This window comes from Ursus maritimus, unplaced genomic scaffold, assembly GCF_017311325.1.
Source record: "Ursus maritimus isolate PB19 unplaced genomic scaffold, ASM1731132v1 scaffold_8, whole genome shotgun sequence".
NCBI classification, from domain to species: domain Eukaryota; kingdom Metazoa; phylum Chordata; class Mammalia; order Carnivora; family Ursidae; genus Ursus; species Ursus maritimus.
Window position 1 is genome coordinate 76,080,880 of NW_024426996.1, and position 24,048 is coordinate 76,104,927.

Below are 24,048 nucleotides of genomic sequence, written 5' to 3' on the forward strand. Positions count from 1 at the left end.
TCCTATGAAAACCGCCTTAAATAAAAAGGTAGAGATGAATTGTATAAGGTCTATCCATGGGAAGGAATTCCTTTGTCATTGCCTTTCAGGGTCAGCTCTGCGTGGGGCTGCAATGCAATCCTGTGTATTGCTGGCTGGTACCAGCCTACTGACTAACCCCATCCTACCCCTTGACAGACACAAGGCAAAAATCCTAGGGTGGGCAGACATCCCAAGTCATGGATTATGGATGCAAAGCCTCTACCACACTCCCAAACCAACCCCTCTCCCTTCCAGCCCTCCAATCTCCTGTTGGACCTCCCACTGGCTGAACCCAGTCAGAAGCCAGATAACAAGGAAACCCAGGCAAGCACTCCAGAAAAATCAGCCTCCTGAGGCAAGAACAGAGTGGAAAGGATAGAGAATGGATCTGGAGGGGCCAAAGGAAAATATAAGGCACACTCCATTACCTATTTCTCACACTCTTTCCATTACACTGAGCTCTCCTCTGTATATTTTACCATCCTGTGCTTTCCCACCTTGGAGTCTTTGTCTCGTGTTCCTGTCTTACTTCTCTTTCTCCATTTCCACATGTGGAAAATCTACATGATTTTCATGTAGATTCCACATGAGGCCCACCTAAATGTTACCTCTTCCACGAAGTCTCCCCTCAACCTTATCCAGAAGTAGTAACCTCTTAACCTCTCAATTCTTGAAGTTCCTCTACTGAAGATGTCTGTCGTTATGAATATGTCTTATACTTATTAGTTTACTTATCACCCAAGTATTTTATGTATCTATTTATTTACTATAAGTTTCCCATTAGAATACGGGGGCTCCTGGGTGTCTCAGGCAGTTAAGCATCCAACTCTTGATTTCAGCTCAGATCATGATCTCAAGGTCGTGAGACGGAGTCCCACATCGGACTCCACACTCAGTGTGGAGTCTGCTTGGCATTCTCTTGGCAACCATGTGGGTTCAGACCCTCACCCTCTTTAGCCTGAGCTGTGATGCAGCCTCTGCCCTTTGCCCCATGAATGCTCTCAGTCTCTCATAAATAAATAAATCTTAAAAAAAAAAAAAAAACAATATAACTTCCATAAAAGCAGAGATTCCGTCCTAACTCTGCTCCATCCCCAGGGCCAGAAACAGTGCACAGCCTATACTGGATGCTCAATAAATATTTATTGGTTGAATGAATGAATGCCCCCTTCTAGAGTGTAAACATTTGACGGCCAAATGAAGGTCTCTCTCATCTATCCTAAACAGCAATCTCAATGCCTTCCTTCCTTCCAGATACGCAACCAATAGAAGCTGGTAATAAAGCAGTTGCCGTTGAATGAGCATCTATAACGTACCAGCTACAGTGCCAACAGCTCCACTTACAGTACCTCATTCACTCCTTACAACAACCCTAAAAGGAGGTGTGGCAGAACTGTGCCTTCAGGATCGAGGCCCTCATTCCCCCAACTTCCAGAACTGCCTGCCGATGGCTCCCAGCTAAGTCTGTCTAAGGAACCGCCCTCGGCAGAGGCAAGCTGCTTCACCCAACGTTAGGGTACTTCCCTGGGGGAAGCCTGCATCCAACGGCTGACCGCCACAGCAGTTTCAAAGACCTGACCCCGTGCCTCACCTGCTAATTCTGAAAAGTCATCTCAGCTCTGCAGTTCTCCACGGGACTGACTATTGAGTGAATAAACAAAATAACAAACTAGTGCCCCAGACGAAAAAACAGAATTAACACTTTGTCAAATATCTATAATGTAAAAACTGGGTCTCCTTCCTTCTCAGTGATTTTTACTAACTAAAACCATAAACTTTTCCCCCTTTTCCTCAAAAACCGACCACAACACTGCCTGTAAGAAATGTATGTCACTGGGTAATTGTCAATTAAAAAAAAAAAAAAAGTTTGGTTTGGAGGCGGCTGTATTGCCCCTACAAGCAAGTCAGGAACTTTTAAATACATAAGACTTATGTACCAAAATATGCTCCCGAAAATAGCAGATGATAGGACAACCTGCCAAGGAGAAAACCACCAGTGATCTGGCCTGTGGAATGCCAAGACCTGGGACGGCACTCACCACGTGCACGGCCGCGCACTCAGTCCTGGCGACCCAGGGCACACTCATCATCCTCACACCGTCCTGGGCAGCTCCCTGAACCTTCTGAACCTCGGTTTCTTCATGAGGAAAGGAACCTGACCGGTAAGGACAGTCAACTAAATGAGAATGCTTTTAGCACAGTGCCAGGGAGAATAGGTGCTCAGCAAGTGGTAGCTATTACTCTCGCTGATGAGTTTTCAGAATGACAACCAGAAAGGTAAAACACCCACACAACATTTGTGGATGATTTTCTCGTAGAGCTTCAGAAAGTCTGAATTGAAAATCCAGCTGACTTACTGGAAAATTACTCCCTTTACCAAAGGTTTTACCGCAGACTTCCTTTAAATAGGGCCCCTCCCTTGGGCATTTAATATACAATCAGATACTGCTTACTCATGACACTTTTCTCATCAAAAGATATTAATTCTTCTCCATATCCTACCACAGCAAAGAAAAACTCCCGTGCTGGGAGGCTTACTTTTTCTGTTTTGCTTTTCATTTCAAAAGTAATACGTGCTCATTAAAGAAATTCAGGATGATAGAAGCAGAAAAAGCGATCACCCTGAGTCCCCTCTCCCAGAAACAGCCATGGTTATTAACCTTCGGTGTATTCCCTTCTGATCGCTATTTCCATGCCTAGAGTTCTTTGTTTTTTTCCGTACACATAATTCTGTCTTGTTTAAAGATTTATTTATTTATTTTAGGAGGGGCAGAGGGAGAGGGAGACTCCCTGCTGGTGGGGAGCCCAATGCGGGGCTTGATCTCAGGATGCTGAGATCATGACCTGAGCCAAAATCTAGAGTCAGACACTTAACCGACAGTCACCCAGGCGCCCCTCGTATACATAGTTTTAATTATATCTGGTTTTGGTAGTAACTTTTTTAACCTAACAGGATAATATAAGTAATTTTTCTCATGCCATGACTTCCTCTTCAGTGTGCCATGTTTCCCTAATAATTTTTCTGTACTTGGGAATATTGCCACACGTCTCTTTATGAAGTAACTGTGAGAGCTGCCACCCAATCATCATCACAATCACTGCCGCTATTATTACTAAAACTGCTGTTCATTTTTAAACTCGAAGACCTCCTACTTCTAGAAGACAGAATGTTCATACTCATTTTTATTTTCTTCAGTATTGCCTTGACAATGAAATCTTTAGTTCATCTAGAAATATATTTTAATGTATATACAGTAAGATATGAACAAAACAGAACTTTTTTTTTCAAAGGGCTAACCAATTATCCCCCAAATCATCACTGAATAAACCGTCTTTTTCTTCCTGATTTACAATACCTCTTTTCTCAAGATAAAGGTTACACACACACCTGGCCTTATACGCTTCACTGATCAATCCATATACAAATATATTATTTTTGTCTTTAAAATGTTTTAATATCAGGCAAACTAGTATCCCCGCCCCAACACGCACACTCTTCCACTCTTCAACAATTATTCTCATGCATCTTTTTCTAGGTGAATTTCAGAACCACTTTCAGGTTCCTCTCAAAAGAGTTCTGTTGCAATTTTGATGAAAGCTGCACTAAACCTACAAATTAATTTAGGAATAGTTGATGTCTTTACAACACTCTTCCTTCCCTTGCGGTACACAATATGTGTTTCTAATATTCAAGTCTTCTGTAACCCTCTACAAAATTCTGAAGTTTTCTTCAAATGGGACATTTCCATTTCTCATTAAGGTTATTTCTAGAAATGCTTTTTTGTTACTACTATAAATGCTTTCATTGAATTTTAAGTGGTTATTATTAATTAGATATAGGACGACTACTGATTTATGTGCATTTATGCTGCACAAGAGCTCTGGGGGCCTCTAGGGTAGGGCCATAAAGTACCTCCCCCAATTTAATTCACACTGCCCACAGAGAAGCACCACTGGCTCAATCAGCCAGTTTCCTGTCACTGACACACTCCAGGCTCACGCCCACCATCTACTCAATTTCACTTGCTTGCTTCAAGGCTCTGCTCCAACTTAAAAGTTTTTTTATAAAGATTTTATTTATTTATTTGACAGAGAGAGACAGCCAGCGAGAGAGGGAACCCAAGCAGGGGGAGTGGGAGAGGAAAAAGCAGGCCCCCAGCGGAGAAGCCTGATGCGGGGCTCGATCCCAGAACGCCGGGATCACGCCCTGAGCTGAAGGCAGATGCTTAACGACTGAGCCACCCAGGCGCCCCAAAAGATTTCTGACTACTCTACCCCTATTACCTACCCCTTTCTATACTCTTCCAGCACTGATATGAAGTTCTAATACATTTAACCCTTAAAAAAAATTAGGGATAATTTCCCTTTTATTAATATTAGAACATCAATTTTTTTATATTTGAGAAAAGATTAAACAGAAAACAAGTGAAATTATAGATTTTTTTTACCTTTTTAAGAGATTATAAACTTGAAACAATTTTGGTGAAAATGTATTATTGTTTAAAATTGTGATAAACTGAAAGCAGCCCAAATATCTTTCAGTAGCGGTTCCAGTAAATAAGTTATGTGAAACGACTTATTTATCTATTTATTTAGAGAGAAGGGGGGAGAGGGAGAGAGAGACTCCTAAGCAGGCTCCACATCCAGCACAGCCCGAGGTGGGGCTCCCACCTCACGACCCTGAGATCATGACCTGAGCCAAAACCCAGAGTTAAGATGCTTAACCGACTGAGCCACGCAGGCGCACCTGTGTGAAACTATTTTTAATGACTATACAGCCAGATAAATTGGTGACACAGAACAGCCAGATAAATTTCTATATTGACATGGAAAAATTTTCACAATACACTGTTAAGAAAAAAAAGCAATAATAGAAAAAAAGAGGGGCTACTTAACAGCAGTATAGAAAAATTCTTTTGTTTATAGGAAAAACATCTAGAAGCTATGTGCCAAGATTGTAGTAGGGGCTATCTCTGGCCAGTGGTACTATCTGTGAACTTTATTTTCTTCTTTATTCTGTTTAATGAGCACTTACTACTTTTATAGTCAGATTTTAAAATAATTTAGTGAACTTCAAAAACATATCCCGCTGATAACAGTCCATTATAAGAGTATGGAATCACTATTAAATCAAATGCATTTGTAGAAAGAAACCTACCAAATGCCACCTTTGAAAAACAAATTCATTTTCTCATCTATGTGAAAAATTATGAGTACACAGGAACTCAAGGAGAAAGTAACACAAGACACTGAGCAGTCATCACTGCAAAAAGCATTTTTAAGATATGTCCTGGGACTTTCAGAAAGAAGAGTACTGAATTCTGGAACCACTTCAGGTGGTTCCTGTTCAAAAGGTCCTTAAGGATTATCTAGCCAAAGACCCTCATTAAACAACAAGAAAAAATGAGAAACAAACCAAAACCAAAAAAAAGTTAGGTGAGTTTTTTAAGATCACACAGTTAATTAATGACAAAGTCCAAAAGTATTTATAATTCAAAACCTATGCTTTTTAATTCCTTTCTCAATTCCGGAGTCCAGATATGCTGCAGTCTGTCACTTCTATTTAGATTATAAAATGCAAATGTTCATTTACCAGGATTTTCTTATCATCCATCTAAGAGTGAACAGGAATGTGTACAATGGTTTGAAATGGAAAGATTCGCTCTCTTGGTTAAGTATACCTTATGTGCTGCAACACAGACTTTCGACAAATAGCCATCCACTGGATTGTGACAAAGAGGAGCTAGCAAACTCTAGTATTTACACACTTTGAGAACCTGAAAGTCAGGAAGAGAGAGGTGCAGCTGAATTTAAAATTATAACTATGCTGCAAGCTTTTCATATCTGAGTTAATAGTAGTTCATTCAACACATCATCCTTGCATTCCTCTGGTTTACTCACTTTCTTTTAGACGGGTTCTGAAGAGGCCTCTTTTAAAGTCAATTTTCAACCTAGTAGGTCATAAACACAGTAAGTTGTCTATATACAAGACGTAATTAACCATTGTAGACTTCACGGATACTTTGCCCACCAGAGGGAGCCCACATGGATTTCCATGTAACAAGAAACCTCAAACATCAAGTTTGTATGAATTCTATTATTAGAATCATATTATTCATAGTATTAATACTGTAAAATCACTTAATAATATTGTATTTCTATTCTCCCCAAAAGATAAAAGTTAAATGAGATCAGGTACATAAAGTCCTTACCAGAGTTCCTAACCTATAGCAGAAGCCCCAAAATGATTGATTTTCCAAAATTTGTATCCTCTTGAGTACTAATTACACTGCTCAAAATAAATGAACTTTTATATAAGTTGATGTGAGTTTGATTGATATCTGTCCCAATAGATGGTTCTACCCTCAATATGTTGACAAATCTGGTTCTCAAGCCCAAGGGACAGCCAGACCCTGAACTAGAAGAATTCATTAAAAATGTCATCCTCAGGGGACCCGTTTCAGCAGCCCTGTCCTCTGGTGACCTGCCAACTAGAAACTGAGGAAAGAGAGAACTGTTCGACCCATTCTAGATGCTTCCCGGCATGAAGAAGAAAACCAACTGACTACCCCTGAGCACCATGCCTCTGTAGTATGTGATACAATCATTACTACCAAGACGAGTCTCTTTCAAGACTGAAGACAGCACAACTGAGAGGAACAGAACTCTGCACAAGAACCTGGCATCGAAAGGAGCCCCACTGAGTCTCTATCCCCATCTGCAATCCAGTGAGCCTGACTCGCTTTTTTCCACTTCTCCCCATCACAAGGCCCAGGCCAGAGTGTGCTGGATGTGAGGCCCACTGCACATCTCCATGCACTTAGCTGGGCATATGTCCCAGGTGCCTATTTTGTAGACTCAATGGTCTCCAAGATAGAAATATGACAAAGTGGGAGGACCCCACTGGGTTCCAGTTATGCTCTCCAATTCAGGTTTACCAGAAAGCACTGCCACTGGGGACTTATCCACCACTTGCTGTCTTTTTTTTCTTTTTTTTTTTTTTTAAGATTTGAGAGAGAAAGCAAGCTCGAGTGGTGGGAGGAGCGGAGGGAGAGGGCTGACATGGGGCTCAATCCCACGACCCATGATATCATGACCAGAGCCAAAATCAAGAGTTGGATACTTAACCGACTGAGCCACCCAGGCGCCCCCACCACTTGCTGCTGTCTTCATAAAACTCCAATGTCCATCAGGCTCCTTGGATGTGTTCTCTACTGTTTAGAACCAAAAGAAGAAGGCATGAGTAACTGGCATTCTACTCTAACTTCGAAAAAAAATTTATTGAGATATCTATTACCATTTAACTTTCCAACCAGGAAGCTGGGAATTATTCTACTTCTTCCTCTTTCTAACCCCACTCATTACTGCCTCCTGCATATCTACTACATCCATCCACGCCTGTCCAACCCTACTGCCACCAGTTGACCACTCTGTCCTGAATGCCTGCAACAGCCTCCGAGTTAGCTCTTCTAGGTCAGTCTTGTCACACTCCAAACCCACCCTCAAAATTGCTGATTATTGTAAAACACAAATATGATCCTTTCGTGCCTCTGTTTGCATAGCTCAGAGCACAAAGTCCAAACTCTGTAGCACTGCCGACGAGGATCTCACCCAAGGGGTGGCCAACTTTCCCTCTACAGGACAGAGAGAAAACATTTTAGGCCTTCAGGCCCCTACAGACTACAGCTCTGCCACTACAGCATGAAAGCACCCTACAGCCCATATGTACGCAGATGGAGGCGGTCACATTTCAATAACACCTCGTTTTCAGCCTTGGTCCCTGGACCAAACTGGCCCACCTGCTCTATGCAGTCCAGTAAAGCCTCATCTGCTGCCACTCTGACCCTCCCCTGGGCCTCGTCCAGAAGAGGGCTTACCCACCCCAGTCCTGCCTCTTGTCGTGCATCGGTGCCCCTGCTCATACTCCTCCTTCTGCCAGGCACGTGACTTATCACCTTTCCCTTGTCTGGTGAAACAGCTCTTCTCCTTCAAAGTCCAGGTCGATCTCCCATTGACTCCCCTCAAGGAGATTTATTTATCCTTTATCTGTATTTCCAAAGCATAGATCTCATAGCTTTGTGTCCTCGCAATGCCTAAAACATATTGGTTATTCAATTGGTTATTACAGGATGATGGAGCAAATGAATTACTAAATAAATAGAATTTCAAAAGTTGCAGTCTTCATAAGTTCTGGGAAAAACTCAGAAGTGCAACCCACACAGAGGGCTATTAATACCATGAAAGTCTCCAGCACTGAGTTCTGCTTATGCTCCGCAGTTAATATGATCCATAAAAGCGCAGTATCATGAAGCAAAAAGAGGCCTTGGAGTACATTAACACAGTGGTGTTTGACCTGTGTGTCTGAGTCCTATGTGTGATTCCCAAGGGGCTCCTTAAGGTGAAGGGGTAAGGGTGGCAGAGGGACAGTCTGGCTAAAGAATCCTTTCTTCCTAGCCCCCTCCCTCCAGCCTTAGCCAAAGTTGCTCCTTATTTCATTTGCAATAAGGTTTCTGTTTTAAAAAAGAAAAAAAATCTATGTGAGTCAACAAACTCACGCTCTGTTTGCAGCCTCCATCCTAAACCTGCCTTGTTTCCTGATCTATTCCTGTCCTATGTGGCCCCATGTCCAGCTTCTCACTGACCCCTGGCACCTGCTGCCTGATACTGCTTCTTAGAAGCATGCTCCCTTGACTGAAATCCCCAGTTTAGTAAGTATTACACTCAATCCTTGGAATAAAGTCTACTTCCAGCTATTCTGGATAATAATCCAGGTGGTCTCTCCCAGCTCAACTTCTGGGTCCCTACACTGGCACACAAGGTCAACCATGTGATTTCAAAGGACTCAAGGAGGACCTGGGGAGTCAATGCTGAGAGGGTTACAGCTGTCACTCATTCAGCTGTCAACTCAAAAGCTGTTGTGCTGTTTATGCTGCTTCTCCACCAGAGTGTAAACTTCTTGAGGTAGGAACTGACTCTTAATGATATAATAAAAGATACTATTTAATGTTTACTCCAGATACTGGAGTAAGTGTAAATGTATATTGTGTAATATTCAGGAATCATATAAGGATCACATATTTCTAGGATTGGAAATCCTGGAAATCCTTGCACAGAGATAACTAGCTCCAAAACTGAAAGCAGAGAGACAAGAAACACTGACTACCTGGGTCCCTGCTCTGTCTAGAACCTATGGATTCAGTGGTAGACAATACAAAGTCTTTGTCCTCACAAAGCATGAATTCCAGGGGACACACATAAGAAACGGATACCTGATAGGTCAGATAATGAAAAGAATAAAGCAGGGTGAGGGACAGGAAAAGGCTGTTACTTTATACAGGGCAGTCAAGGGCAGTCAAGACCTGAAGATCAATCTACATGGAATCTGGGAGAGAAGCGTCCCATGTAGAGGGAATGACACACACAAAGTCCCTAAGGTAGGAACCTATCTGTTCGTGGGAGAAAAGCAAAGGGCTTTTTCCTTTCTACAGGAACTCTGAATTTTAGCCAGAAACTCAGGATAATCAGTTCTTTAAAAACTCAAAATAAATAAAAGACATCCAGCTTTCAGAAAAGCAATGTGTCATAAACAAAGAAAACTTCATCTGCGAGACTTATCTGAAAGTAGAACTGCCAGAGCCCAGGGTCACTATCACGTGGCAGGGACAAGAAATCCCCGCAGTTACACAGTCTAAGAGCTCAATATCACCAGAGTGGACAATGAGGCCCAGACAGACTCTGCGGTCTGCCTGCTTCGTGACAGACCTTGCACTACCGCACAGGTCTCCTGATGGTCTGTTCAGAGCTGCTCATTGGCTCCTGCTGCCCTGAGCCCAGCCTGGCTGCTCAGAGCATCCCGGTTTCCCACGTGGTGCTCTCCCTGGCCTCTGCAACCTTTATAAAGCAGTAAGATAACAAAGAGCTGACAGCGGAAGGCATCTTCACACAGACTCCCACACAGAAAGCCTGCCTCTACAAACTTGCACGATTCTGGTTTTCCCTTCCCCACAAAGCTGAAGACAACCACGCAGCTGAGGGGAAGGCAGGTCAGGCACTGTGCCAGGCGCTGTGAGGAACATTTCAGTTGGTATTGCCTGCCTGCCCTTACTGCCTACTCCTCCACAGCGCACTCCCTTCTCCAAGGTTCTAGAGAGGTGATAATCATAGTATCCAACCCACCTTTGGCCACATGTTGGGGTGGACATAGGACTTGGCCATAGGAAGAACCTTATCCCCCTAAGGCTATAATGAGGGCTCAGGATCCAAGCAGAACCAACTGGAGTTCTTTCCTGGGTTTTATGGATAAGAGCTGGAGAAGGAAGTTCTATCCCCTGTGTTTCCCCGTTACATGAGCCAAGACTATCCCATTTTGCTCAGGTTAGTTTATATTAGGTTACTGTTACTTGCAACCCAAAGAATTCACATGTGCAGGCACATGCACACCTTTTCTCATTTCATCTGCATAGCAATCTTTTAAGGTTGCTATTACTCACTCTATTGTAGAAGGGAGAAAACTGAGGTTAAGTAACTTGCCCAAGTCCATACAGTAAGTATGGGGCATTCAAATTCATATAGTAAAAGGCATTCAAACTCAGGTCCTTCTGCTCTAAATTCTGGGTTTAGAGCAGAATCCAGTTATGAATTCCATATTCACTCAAGAGGAACTCACTGCCATTCCAAAGCCGAAGAATCTCTGGTTTAAAAGGTATGAGGATGTAGTGTGCGAAATAAACAGCATTAAACTAGGGTCAAAGGACCTGGCTTCTCCCTCTGGCTCAGTCCTATGACTCAGCTATTAAGACTCTGAGCAAGTCATTTCACTTACCTGGGTGTTTGTTTTCCCACCAACAAAATGAGAAGCCTGAAAAACATGAACTCAGATCCTTTTAAGTATTAAACAAAAAAAATCCATGGTTCTGCTTTAAGCATACAGATTCTGTTTTTACTCTGTCGGGCAGGATGTCAAGCAGATTTCAACTTGACTGCCAGGCCCAATAAATGGCTGCCTAGGCCACAACACCACAAAGGATCCTGAGCCGTAAGATCTACTAGGAAATTAGCACTGGCTTCCATGTCACTGGGAGGAAGAGAGAGGACAGCTGCATTTGTCATTGCTGATAGTGTCTCACCTTCCCAGAGGAATGCTGCAGTCTGCACTACCGATGCTACTAGAAACTGCCTAGGATTTTCACGGATTCCTTTGCATACTTCCCTGGTTCCTCTCTACAAGAAAGGAAGGGAAGTACAGGAAAGCTAAAAGCTTGGGGAATATAGCCGGGAGCCACTGATGAAAATGTCTGAATGGCCTACAGGGGGTGAAGGTAGTGGGTGAAGGGGAACAGTAACAATCAGTGTAGTTTTCTGATACATTGTCTCAGAAGATGCTGATAATTAGCCTAGGAGTTCAGTAAGGTATGATCACGCCCATGTAACAGAAGTGGAAAATGAGACTCAAGCCCCAGTCACCCACTTCTAAGTAGCAGAGCCCAGATCTGAATCCACATCTTCTATATCCGAGTCCCCGTGCATTGTCCATTCCCACGGTCCCCATTCACCTCACAGTCTAAATGAGTTAACTAATCCAGTTCCAACTACAAAGTGGCATACTTGTCATTGTTTGGAGTTTTTCGGATACAGTAAGTTCCTCAACTCAGGATAGGAAACGTCGTTACTGTCTGTTTGTAATTTAATGGGTACACATGCATTGAATATATAGGAATTCAACAAAATTGAGTGTAAAAGTTAAATATTTAAAGGAATGATACTGAAGAAACTGGCCTATGGGGGAAATTTAAAAATCAACAGTTTTATTAATCTTAATAAAACCTCTACAACAATTCAGTGAGATGGAAAACTGATTATCAGGAATAAGCTTTGTCCAAACTGAGGAATGAGAACTGAATCAAGTAACTTGCATCCTAGAAATGACAGTGAGCCCCTCGAGGAAGACGTTCAACCAAAGGCATTACTATAACCTGATACATTTCCTTAGATCTGACGACCAGAGCTAACCCCTAACCAGACTATGCGCTCCTAGTACTCGCCAGACTTTTATGTGTAAGGGATCCAGGCCAAACAAAACAACAGCCAGCCTGCTCACGCATGTGACTATGGCAAGAGCACAGGACACCCCTCACCAGCTCTATCCTACAGTTTCGGGGTGGGGGGTGTGGAGGGAAACGGTTGCAAGAACAGGAGATAATACACAAAGCAACTACAGCATAAAATCAAAATTCCTCAAAAGAATGCATGTTTTCCCTATGTCAGGAGGGGCAGTAGTCCTGAACAATGCGGCCTATGTCCCTACTTCACAGACTCGCCAAGGCTTAGCACCTAACCCCATCATCAAATATCAGAATTGGATTTTTCAACAGCATGCAATCCAACCCTCTAAGTCGCAAAGTTCTTCTCAAACATCTCTGACAAGCAGTCATCCCTCTGTTTAATTGCCTCCAGGCACAGGAAATTCAGCACCCAGGGTCCTGTTACTGCCCCTGAGGCTCATTTTTCAAAAGCCTAAAGCATATTCTTATTACTCAGGGAAAGGCCTAAGGCCTAAACCTCCGTAAGGCTTGCCATCCCAGCTCTGCCTCTAGTCGTAGAAAAATGATGAGGGAACAGAAGGCAAGCTGAGGACAAAGCAGAAACTGACACCCCGCACCCCCCCCCCACCATGGGATGTATGTGACGTTCCTCAGGCACTCCTGGCTGCCCTAAAGGACAAAGAAATAGTTAACCTGTAGATACCACAATCCTGCAAGACTTAAGTCTCCCTCAGTTTACAAATGTCTTAGCAGTTTACAAGAACGAAGCATTTCTACCAATAACCTAGCTTCTGGAAGAGAATGTAGATACAATTAAATGTCTTTATAATCTGCAGCCTCCAGGAAGTCCCCAACCGTCTTCATGTTAACGCCTTGCAAGAGGGAAAAACCACCTTAACTTGACAATGGCAAGGCCTCCGGTATCCTGTCAATCTTCTTTAACACATGAAAGTATTTTCTCAACCTCCCTTTTTCCTTACCTCCCCCAGCCCCATAGTATGTAATCAGCCGCTCCTCACAACCCGGGGCAGCAGCTCTTTCTGCCCTTGGGTCCGGTCCCCGTGCTTTAATAAACCACCAATTTTGCACCAAAGACGCCTCAAGAATTCTTTCTTGGTCGTCGGCTCCGGACCCCACCCCACTGAACCTCACCTATATTCCACAACCTCATCATCTACCACTTGCATATCCCCTACTCCGGAATAGGATCCGAAATTAGCACAGTGCTCATAAATCAGTGATTGCAGAGTTAGAAAGGGACCTCCCAAAACCAAAACTGTGATCTCACATACCACAATTCCACAGGAGGAACGTCAGGAAAAGCCTGGGCTGACCTGGGGGGAGGGGGAGGGAGAACGTCCTACTTTCCTTTCCTCTCATTTCAACCTGAGAAGCTCCTCCTTCGATCCGCTATAAATAGGGGATCAATGCAGTTTAAAAGTCTTCTGCTGTTTGAAGGGGGGAAAAAAAGGGAACATTTACAGGTAAATAAACTAAGGCCATAAAACTTGCTTAATAACCTCACACAGCTAATAGTTGCAGGGTTAAGACCACAACCCGGTCTCTTGGCTCCTTCTCCGGTGCTCTCTCTAGTACTTAACATTGGTCGGCCAGCAGAGCAAAGTTCCCGCATTCCAGCTGCACTCAAATGCTCATCAAAACAATTCTGTAACATTGCAAAGTGGCTCATCATTATTTGCAGTAATTCAGACAATATAATCAATTCCTAAAAAAAAAAAAAAAAAAAAACCCTGAAATATCATTACTAATTTGTTTGCAATTACATGCATTGAGTACACATATATTGAGCATAAAAGTTACCTATCTCCACACCTTTGTGTATACGCTTCTCTTAGCCTGAGATGCCTTTCTCTACCCTCTCTGCACTGGAATGAAGTACCCCTCTTTTAAGATTTGTTTCAGGCATCACTGCCACTAAAAGGCCTTTACCCTGAAATATCATTACTAATTTGTTTGCAATTACATGCATTGAGTACACATATATTGAGCATAAAAGTTACCTATCTCCACACCTTTGTGTATACGCTTCTCTTAGCCTGAGATGCCTTTCTCTACCCTCTCTGCACTGGAATGAAGTACCCCTCTTTTAAGATTTGTTTCAGGCATCACTGCCACTAAAAGGCCTTTCTTGGCCCTCACGTAAAACTGACCACATTCCCCTTTGTACCCTACACACTATCCAGGCGGCTGTAAGGCACTTGTGTTACTGTCTCCCCCACCATTCCTTTTAAATTGTTCTTCTAACAAGGTGCTCCACAGAAGGCAGGTGCTTAAGAGATGTTTATTGAGGGACTGAGTGTCTTCACCTGGTCCAATCCCATTTCTGGTCCTCACATACCCTCTGCAAACTGCCACACATTAATTCGTGCATACATATATTCACTGAAAACTATCTGAATGCCTACAAAGTACCAGGCATTGGACTGCATGCCAAAGAGAAGGGGATTTACCATGAAATTAACGAAGTTTAAGTTTCAGGGCCCCTCACTTGCCACTTCCAAAGCTCCGAAACTTCCTGTGATTTTGTATTTTTATATCTTAAAGAGGACAGAACTGTATAAGCTTCAAGCTCCACAAATCCTAGATCTACCCTTGGGGCCAAGAATACAAAAGTGAACAAGACAAACATTCTCTCTCCACTTAGAGAGTTTTCTGTTCAGTGGAGAAGACACACAACCATATGTTCATTCATTCATTCAAAAAACATTTACTGGGCAGTGCTATGAGTCGGGCATTGGGGTTCTGAGGTGACACCAGCACTGTTCCTTTCCTCAAGGAGAAGTTCCCTGCTCTCTTGAACGAAAGCCTACTGTGTTCAGGGAACGGAAAGCAATTTAGATGACTAACACACATGTTTGTGAAAGATTACCCCAAACCACCCTCAAGATCTACGGATCCCCAGCATGAGCCCTGAACCTATAGCAGGAGGCAAGCGGAAGGGAGAGGTCAGGTGAATACGATCTTTGATCTCACTGAGCCGGGAAGGGGGGAGGCGGAGGGAGACAAAACAAGTAAACAGAAGACGCAAATACACTGGGGTCAGTGCTGAGATAGAAAAGCAAAGGCCTGTGGGGAAGTTTCCCCGACGTTCAAGTCTGCAGTGACGGCGACCTCAATACCTCGATAAGCAGCCCACGAACTCTGCGGACAAGAGACTCTCGAGTTCCCCCAAAGGTATTCCCATTCCCCGAAATAAGGCTGTTCCTTTGCCAAGACAGTTGGCGGCTGTCTGGGACCACTTCCGACCACTTTCTCCTCCAAGCTGTTCCTTCACACAGTGAATACCGGACAGGGGCAGGTTCGGGGTCTGGGGTCCACATCGCGGATCCGCCCCCCTCGCCCGCCGTTTCCATAGCAACCAGCTCACCACTTCCCGCGCCCGGCTGGAGAAGTCGCCCTTGGGCCGGGGGCTCCGGCGGAACAGCTCGTCGCGGCTCCCATCGACCCCGCCGCCCACTGCCACTCCCAGTGCTTTGTTGCGCGTCTTCACGGTCTTGACGCTGGCCCGGAACAGCAGCGTGATATCCACCGCCATAACGACCCACACCCTCGACCCCCTTCCCGGCCAGCCCACGTCAGCAGCTTGCGACCGCGGCGCGCGCCCGGCCGCTGGAGGACCGTTCCGGCTCCGCACGCCTCCCCCGCCAACGCGACGCAAGAAGAAAGGTTCCGGCGTCCGCGGGGTGACCGCGGCGAGAGGAGAAAGGTTCCGACCTCAGCCCTTTTCTCCTCCAGGCAAACCTCGGAGGGCTTGACCTCGGGGAGAGGTCCCTGTTGGGGCGTGTGGGCCCGGGAAGCAAGAGGATCGGGAAGCCACTCTTTTGGTTCTCCCACTGACTGGGCGCGGAGGCGGGGAGGGGGATGCACAGGAAGCGACCCTTGACCTCCAGGACTCACCTTGTGAGGGACAGAAGCACGTGGACGGTGACCACCTGGGTGTAATAAGTGCTAGGGTAGAGCAGGTGTGCGAGGCACAGAGCCAGAGGACCTTATCTTTCACCCTACAGCCACCTGATCTGTAAAATTAAGGCAGCACGTTCCTCAGTGTTATTGTGACAATTGAAGGTGGTAACACGTGTGAAGTGTTTGGGCGTTGCTGGGCTCGCTGTGGCCAATAGAAGTTATTGCTGTTAATAAGAACACTGTTATTCTTGTTATTATGTATGGTGGGGAAGAGTACCACAGAGGAGGCATCACCCTGACAAGGCAGATTTGAAAGATGAGGCGGAACTGATCAGATGAAGACAAGGGCAGAAGAGTGTCCCCGGTTTCTGTTCATCCTTAACGTACAGTTTGTAAATACCCTCTTAAGTCGTAGTAAATTAACCGCAAGTTAGCCAATGAGTTCTTACTACGTTTTGACTCAAGGCTCAGATTTAATTCACCTTTTCGTTGCTTTGTTTTTAAGGAGGATGCACAACTACAATGCGTTAAAGAAGCGGTTGGCAAAGCTTGGGCACCAAGATAAAAATGATCTTCGTGACACCAAAATGCTCCCTGCCTTTCACGACCATTCTCTTCCAAGTTGTACACAGTTGAGTTTTCCAGAAGCCGTGTGACTTGTGACATTGCAAATATGCTGAATGCAAAGCAGCTGTCTTCTATTAAGCCAGACTTTAAAGAGGTTTGCAAAAATGTAAAACCGTGCCATTCGCACTGTTTCTGAAATGTATTTTTTTCACAAAAGGATCTCATTTATGTTAATAAGTAATGGAATTATTTTTGTTTTTAAATGAATATTTTAGGTTTTGGTTTTAATTTCTAATGTGGTAAATATCAATAGATAAAACACATATAAACAAAGTTTGTTTAGGGTTCTCAATAATTTTTAAGAGTGTAAAGGAGTTCTGAGACCAAAAGTTTGTTTCCAATAAGTTTACAAGAAATAGATGTCATATGTACCTGAAAGGAGGAGGGAAAATGTTATTTAAAACCCGAACTGTAGCCACTTCAGCTTTCCTGTATGAGGAAAAATAAATGTCCACACAGCTTTCTTACACCCACGTAGTAAGAGAAAATGAGAAAGAAATTACTAAATCTCTGCCAGTGATTCTGCATTGCATAAATGGCCCTTTGTTTTATGGAGACATTAATGAATCTTTGGCTATGCAAAGGCAAGCCTGGGGCGGAGTAGAAGGAAAGAGAATTAAATCGCTCTGCATAATAAAGTGAAGGGGATTGAATTAGGGGAATGCTGGGGAAACCAGAATCCTAGGGGGAGGCCAGGAAAGGAAAAAGTAGTTCCTTGGGAAAGGTTTTCAAGTGGGAGGGGCCTGAGCTACGCCAGACCTTCAGTGAGTACTGCCTTGTATGAGTCTTGTTTTGGGGGCGGTGGGTTTTTGGGGGATAAAAAGGTGGGGACAAAGGTCTAAGTTTTCTGTCTGCATCTGCAAGAGCGAAGAAGATTGTGGAGATGACACCCAAGTGAGCTCAAAACATCAGGCACTAAAACCACAAGTGACTACAAGTGCATAAAATTACTAGAAAAGTCGCAGAGATCTCGAGGAGGCTGTTGGGCTGCCCACAGACCACAGACTATGATATTTCACTGGGGGTTTTTTGTTTTGTTTTTGGTGTTTTTGCTCTTTTAACTTGAAAGAGCAAAGTGACTTGAAACCCCATAAAGCTGAGAGGCACTGTGGTGAAAAAGGAAGAACAGAATGTCATGGGAATGAACTACAAACCGTCCAGTTTGATGTAGGGCATACATTATGTTTCATAAGTAATGCTTATTCATTAGGCCAGGCACTTTTCTCTTTCAAACAAACAAGCAAACATTAAGACATATTGGAGTCCCTGAATGTAGCCTCCTATAACAGCACCCTCCATAAAATCAGGATAGATGTACACATCTTAGCCTGTTTTGGGGACTCATAGAAGTCATTAAATGCAGCCTCCATCAAATGGAGGGTATATTGCACGTCCAAATGCCCAGCCCATGACAACTGTGCTATGTATGAGAAATAGAATTCTGTTGTTAGCCACTGAGATTTTTGTCATTGTTACATCCTCCAAAGAGGTTGGTTTTATAGCCCCACTAAGTGAGGGAAGATGGTAAACAGGCATTTGTTGTATGGAGTGTAAATTCTTGCAGGGTAGTATGGGGAGACCAGAGTTTTTGGATCCACAGGATCATGGACTTGCCACAGTAATATAGTAACTGAAGACCCTCTGTAGAAGTTTGTTATATTGTTCATCTCATATTCATGTCCCCTCCCTAGGAGAGGATTATAGTTCCTTGACCTATTGATGACTATCTTGGCCAGATGATTCCTCTTCCCCATGAAAAGTGACATCTGTTACAAATTTAGGAGGTAACATGTGGGTCACTGTGCTCTCTTTTCCCTCTGCCATGACAACCCATAGTGTTCCAGTGTTTCATGAGCCTAGGTCCCTGAGTACAAATGCCATGGAGCACAGCCAACCAAGGATATGTGCTGGCAATGAGAAGTCAACCTTCGTTCTTATTGTCTATGGAGATTTGTGGTCTGTTGTTACTGCAGCATAATTAGCCTATCCTGATTAATACAGCCCACCTCCAGATATCTGCCCAAACAAGTCTAATGGATGCATTCTTCACTTATCTTCATTACAACGTTATCTCCCAGTAGTAAAGTGTGGCAAGGCAGGACTACTAGATCACACCCAGATCTAATCAATAGTGTTAGACTAACAGAAACCCTGGAGGATTGACCATGCCCTGGTAGAATTCACACTGAAAGAGGAGAGAACTGAGAACATATATTTTCAAATTAGGAAGTGGACTTAAAAGAAATTCATAGAAAAAATATTTTTTCTCATGGGCTTTAGAAAGGACTATGACTCCAGGGATGGGAAGCTCAAAGGATAAACTTTTGTTCTTAAGAACATAGCTGGGGTGCCTGGGTGGCACAGCGGTTAAGCGTCTGCCTTCGGCTCAGGGCGTGATCCCGGCGTTGTGGGATCGAGCCCCACATCAGGCTCCTCCGCTGGGAGCCTGCTTCTTCCTCTCCCACTCCGCCTGCTTGTGTTCGCTCTCTCACTGGCTGTCTCTATCTCTGTCGAATAAATAAATAAAATCTTAAAAAAAAAAAAAAAAGAAGGAACATAGCTAATAAATCAGGGTGCTGGAGAAGATGAAACCTCTATATGGTGCTGATGGGAATATAAATTGGTGACGCCATTTTGGAAAATAAAAAATTAGAAATAGAACTACCATGGGGGCGCCTGGGCGGCTGAGTCGGTTGAGCGTCAAACTCTTGGTTTCAGTTCAGATCAAGATCTCAGGGTCCTGGGATTGAGCCGGGGGTTGGACTCAGCTCAGGGTCTGCTAGAGGTTTTCTCCCTCACCCTCTCCCTCTGCTCCTCCTCCTGCTCGAGGCTCTCTCTCTCTCTTTCTAAAATAAATAAATAAAATCTTTAAAAAAGGTTCGGGGGAGGCACCTGGGTGGCTCAGTTGTATAAGCGTCTGCCTTTGGCTCAGTTCATGATCCTGGGTCCTGGGATCCAGCCCCGTGTCTGGCACCCTGCTCAGCAGGGAATCTGCTGCTCCCTCTGCCTCTGTCCCTCCCCCAAGCCACTCGCGTGCTCTCTCTCTCTCTCTCTCTCTGTTTCTCTCTAATAAATAAATAAAATCTTAAAAAAAAAAAAAAAAAGAACTACCATAATCCAGCAATCCCATTTCTGGGTATATATCCAGAAGAGTTGAAATCAGGAGCTCAAATAGATAGCTGCACTTCCACCTTCATAGCAGCGTTATAATAGCCCAGATTTGGAAGCAACCTAGATGTCCATTAACAGATGAATGGATCAAAAATTGTATATATGTACAATGGAATAGTATTCATCCTTAAACAAGAAGGAAAACCTGCAATATGCAAGAATAGATGAACCTGGAGGATGTTATGTTATGTGAAATAAGCCATTTGCAGAAGGATAAATACTGCATGATTCCACTTATATGAGGTATTTAAAATAGTCAAAGAGAAGGAGAGAGTAGAATAATGGTTGCCAGGGGTGGGGGGGTGGGGGGTTATGGGTAGTTGCTGACTGATGGATATAAAGTTTCTGTTAAACAAGATGAATGTACAACATTGTGCCTAAGGTTAACAATACTGTGTTTACACTTCAGAACCTATTAAGAGGATAAATCTCATGTTAAGTGCTCTTACCACAATAAAATGAAAATTTTTTAAAAGGTTGGGGAGGAGGATTTCTCCCAGAAGCTCTCTGTCATGAGCATGCTATGCATGCAATACACCAGTTGTGTCTTTCTACGATGCCAGCTTTATTCAATCAGAAAGCAAGGTTAACATGATCATAAAGCAGTTTCAGGATTCCAAATTCAATGGCATTTCACCATGTGTTTAACTTGGTTCCTTACATGTCACACAAAGCAAAGCACAAGACAAGTCACATAACAAACATGATAGAACAGAGGGTAAGAAGTTAATGAACGAGGCTCCAAGTCAGTCTGTGAACGTGCAGTTGAATGAGGCCTCCATCTGGTCCAGGTCAGCTCTCGGCACTTAGTGTATTATGTTCCAGCAGTGAAGGATCTCTGCTCTTTTTGGAGATCTATCAGCCAGGATCTTCTGGGGCAATTGGCTTTTTGAAGTGGTCAGACATAGAGGGGTCAGTGACTGAAGAGTCTGACAGTTTGCTGCAAAAATCCTCTCTTTTTAAAGGGATTTAATTGGTCTTGGGCCTTTGCAGACCTATTCAGTTCCTGCTGATTATCAGTTCTGAGTGTGTCTGGTACTGGCAATGCCCTCCTTGGCGGCTTGCATCATTGCTTGACACAGACCCCTGCTTGACACGAGTGACTCCATCTTGCTCTCTACAATCTCACAGTAGAAAAAAAGGGGGGAGAAGGGGGAAGGCAGGAGGCAAAAACAGAAGGCTGTTGTGTCCCAGCCCTTCCAGTCCCTCCACCCCCCACCAGAGTACATAAAAGAAGAGTGGCCACATTCTTCATTCTTACCCAATTATTGGCTTGGGTTCTGAGTCCCTTGTCCTGACCTCCTGGCCTATTTCCTCCTACTTTCTGATGAGCTAGATGTTGGCCCCCAAAAGATAGGTCTACATCCTAATTTCTAGAACCACTGAATTTTACATTATCTGAAAAAGGGATCTTTGCAGATGTCATCAAGGATCTTGAGATGAGGATATCATCCTAAATTATCCAGGCCAGCCCTAAATCTAACGACAAGTGTCCTTATAAGAGACACACACAGAAAAGAGGAAGCTATGTGAAGACGGAGATCTGACTAAGGCAGCCACAAGCCCCGGCATGCTGACAGCCATCCGAAGCTGGAAGGGGCATGGAAGGACTCTCCCCCTAGAACTTCTTGGAGAGCCTGGCCTCCAGGCTGTTGACACCTTAATTTTGGACTTCTACCCTCCAGAACCCTAAGAAATAAATTTATACTATTTTATGTCACAAAGGTTATGGTAATTTGTTACTGCAGCCACAGGAAACTGATATATACCCTACTTCCTCCTCTTGCCATTCCTTCATTACCCATTCTCTGGGCCTCTCCCCTCCAATTTGATCCTCTTGATTCTCAGCCACTGTTTGGACAGTCCCTCCGAGGACTTTCAGCTGCCGTGTATCCGTAGCTTTCCTGATTTTAATTGTCTTGCAACTACCGACTTTTGTGCTATTGTCTCTTCTTCCAGCTACCACCATCATCCACCCTTGGAGAGTAACTTCTGCACACACACACACACACACACACACATACACCTACACACACACACACACACACACAGCCCCATGGAGGGCTAGAGTCCAGAATGAGCTGAATTTGGCCAGAACAACACCCACAAGTTTCCTTTTGCTACATTTGCAGCGACATGGATGTCCAGTGGGTCGTTGGTTTGGGGTAGATGCTTCACTCTCAACGTATGGCACAGAGAAGGTACATACACTCAACTCAAACATTCAACTTCTTATCAAGGAGCTGTTTGAATGGGGAATGTGAGAGAGAACTTGTTTGGAGGGTCTAGCAGCGGCTCAGAGCATCTGGAATGTTCATGCCCAGAGCGGCCGTTTGCAATCTGGAAAAGCATTCAACTTTGAGCAGTTCAAATTAGTGCAAAAAGAGAAAGGGGACACTTGCCCACATAGCCATATCAGCCGGCGGGGGGAGGGGGGTGTCTATGACTGACAAGGTGCCACCAGAACCTGGTGGTTTGGAAGCAAGTCAATCCTAAGGAAGGAGCATATGGCAAGAGAACAGGAACCACTTGACAAGGGTCTTGGCACAGGCATAAGGCGGCTCTCGGGCTCTCCAAATCCTCCCTGCCACATCCGTGTGACTACATGTCGAGAGACAAGGTTGCAAAGAGTAAAGAGATGGTGGGACATTTTCTGTGGTTTGTACTTCTGCCAGTCACTTCTCGGATGGTCACCAAGAGGAGCTTGTCTTATTTGGAAAATTATCTCAAACTAAGTCCTTTTGTTGATTTTCATATAGGAAGCCAAGTTGTGTGTGTGTGCGTGTGTGTGTGTGTGTGTGCACATGCCTGTGTAGGGTGGTAGTGAAATACGAGGGTTAAATAACAGGGTCTCAGTTTGTGGTCTCTCCCACCACCAGCGATGATCTTGGGAAAAACCCCTTACCTTCTGAACTCCCAGGAGACACTCATGGTTTCCTGGTACAAATCAGTCTTCAGGAGTCCAGCTGGAAGAGAGGGCTGAGCATGACTTTGAAGCCAGTGAGCTCCCTGAGCTCAGACGACTCTATCAGTACCCCCTTCATTCTGGTCCTTGGCTCCCTAAAGATTGTTGAAGCTGAGAGTCACAGTCTGGTTGGGGATTGCAAGCCTGGACATCAGGCAGAGACAGAGGCCTGTGGCCTGCTGAGCCTCCGGTGGCTGCTGGCACGCACTCCCCAGGAACCACACAGAGGTGGAGACAAGGGAGCAAAAGTCTTCAGAAAAGAGTGGGAAGCTATTGCTCTCTTAACTCTCCTTGGGATCCGGGACCCTGTAAGGCTTGGTCCAGCCCCAACTATATCACATGCTCATTGTTCTCCTCTCTGGACAGTGGTGACTGTGAGTGTTTTAATACCCAAGGAATTTCTGTAGGGTACATAGGGAGATTTATCAGATCTCTGAGTTATTTCTAGTTTAAAAAAAAAAAAAAGTCCAGGAAGCAGTTAGCAGAGGACAAGTAATATGAAAAGCAAATAAGCAAACAAAAAGTACATGAGATTTGGAAACTGAAGAACTAGAGTTGTTTGAATTTCGGCTATCGTACTCCCAAGCTGTGTGATTTGGGGCAAGTTACTTCACCTCTCTGAGCCTTGTCTGAGAAACGGAGGACCACCACACCTGTTCACCACTGCTGATTCTGGGAGCAGGGATTTCCCCCGAAGTCCCCTGTCCACCTCCCCATGGAGCCAGTACTAGTCATCTGGTTGTTGGAACACAGCCACCAGTCTACGCTTTTTCATTTGGTTGGAGCTGATCTATCAGTGTTTCTGAGCTGCGGACATTGGCTCTTTTGCAAATGTCCATGGGGTGCAGTGACTGGGTGAGGGGTCTGTTCCGCAAGCTTGTACTTCACCGCAGAGGGGAGCTAGTCATTAGAATGCTACCAGACCTCTCTCCATCTCTCTCTGCCTCTCTCTCCCTCGATAAAATGGTCTCTGCAAACCAGCGATCTCTGCTTCTTTGCTCACGTGGCCAAACATGGGTCTCCCCAGCCCTCTGGGGAGCGTATGTGTCCAGCAGCTAGTCAAAGCTGTGGCAATCCCGAGGCCAAATTCCGAGCCCATGGACAAAAATAAGTCCAGCTTGGGACACACATCTAACCCTGGTCCAGTCATCGATGGCTCAGCTTCCGGAGTCACATGGTTCACACATGGCTATCAGGCCACCCTCTGCTGGCTGGAGGCTTTGAGGGGTGTAACAGTGTCCTGTGGCTGCCGCAGATTACCACAAACTCACTGGCTTAAAACAATGCAAAATCTGCTGG

At 44.4% G+C, this 24,048-nt stretch overlaps 1 protein-coding gene across 2 annotated transcripts in view; it reads right to left on the minus strand.

Moving 5' to 3' along the window:
• Positions 1–15,725, minus strand: part of STX18 (syntaxin 18) — a 116,289-nt gene extending 100,564 nt beyond the window's left edge. Inside the window, exon 1 of one of the 2 annotated variants that reach the window (XM_008685754.2) lies at positions 15,451–15,725. In XM_008685754.2, coding sequence (XP_008683976.2) covers positions 15,451–15,618 — 168 coding nt within the window. In that variant the 5' untranslated portion in view covers positions 15,619–15,725. The remainder of the gene's footprint in view (positions 1–15,450) is intronic. The other variant, XM_008685755.2, reaches the window with a different exon arrangement.
• Positions 15,726–24,048: the final 8,323 nt, after the last annotated feature.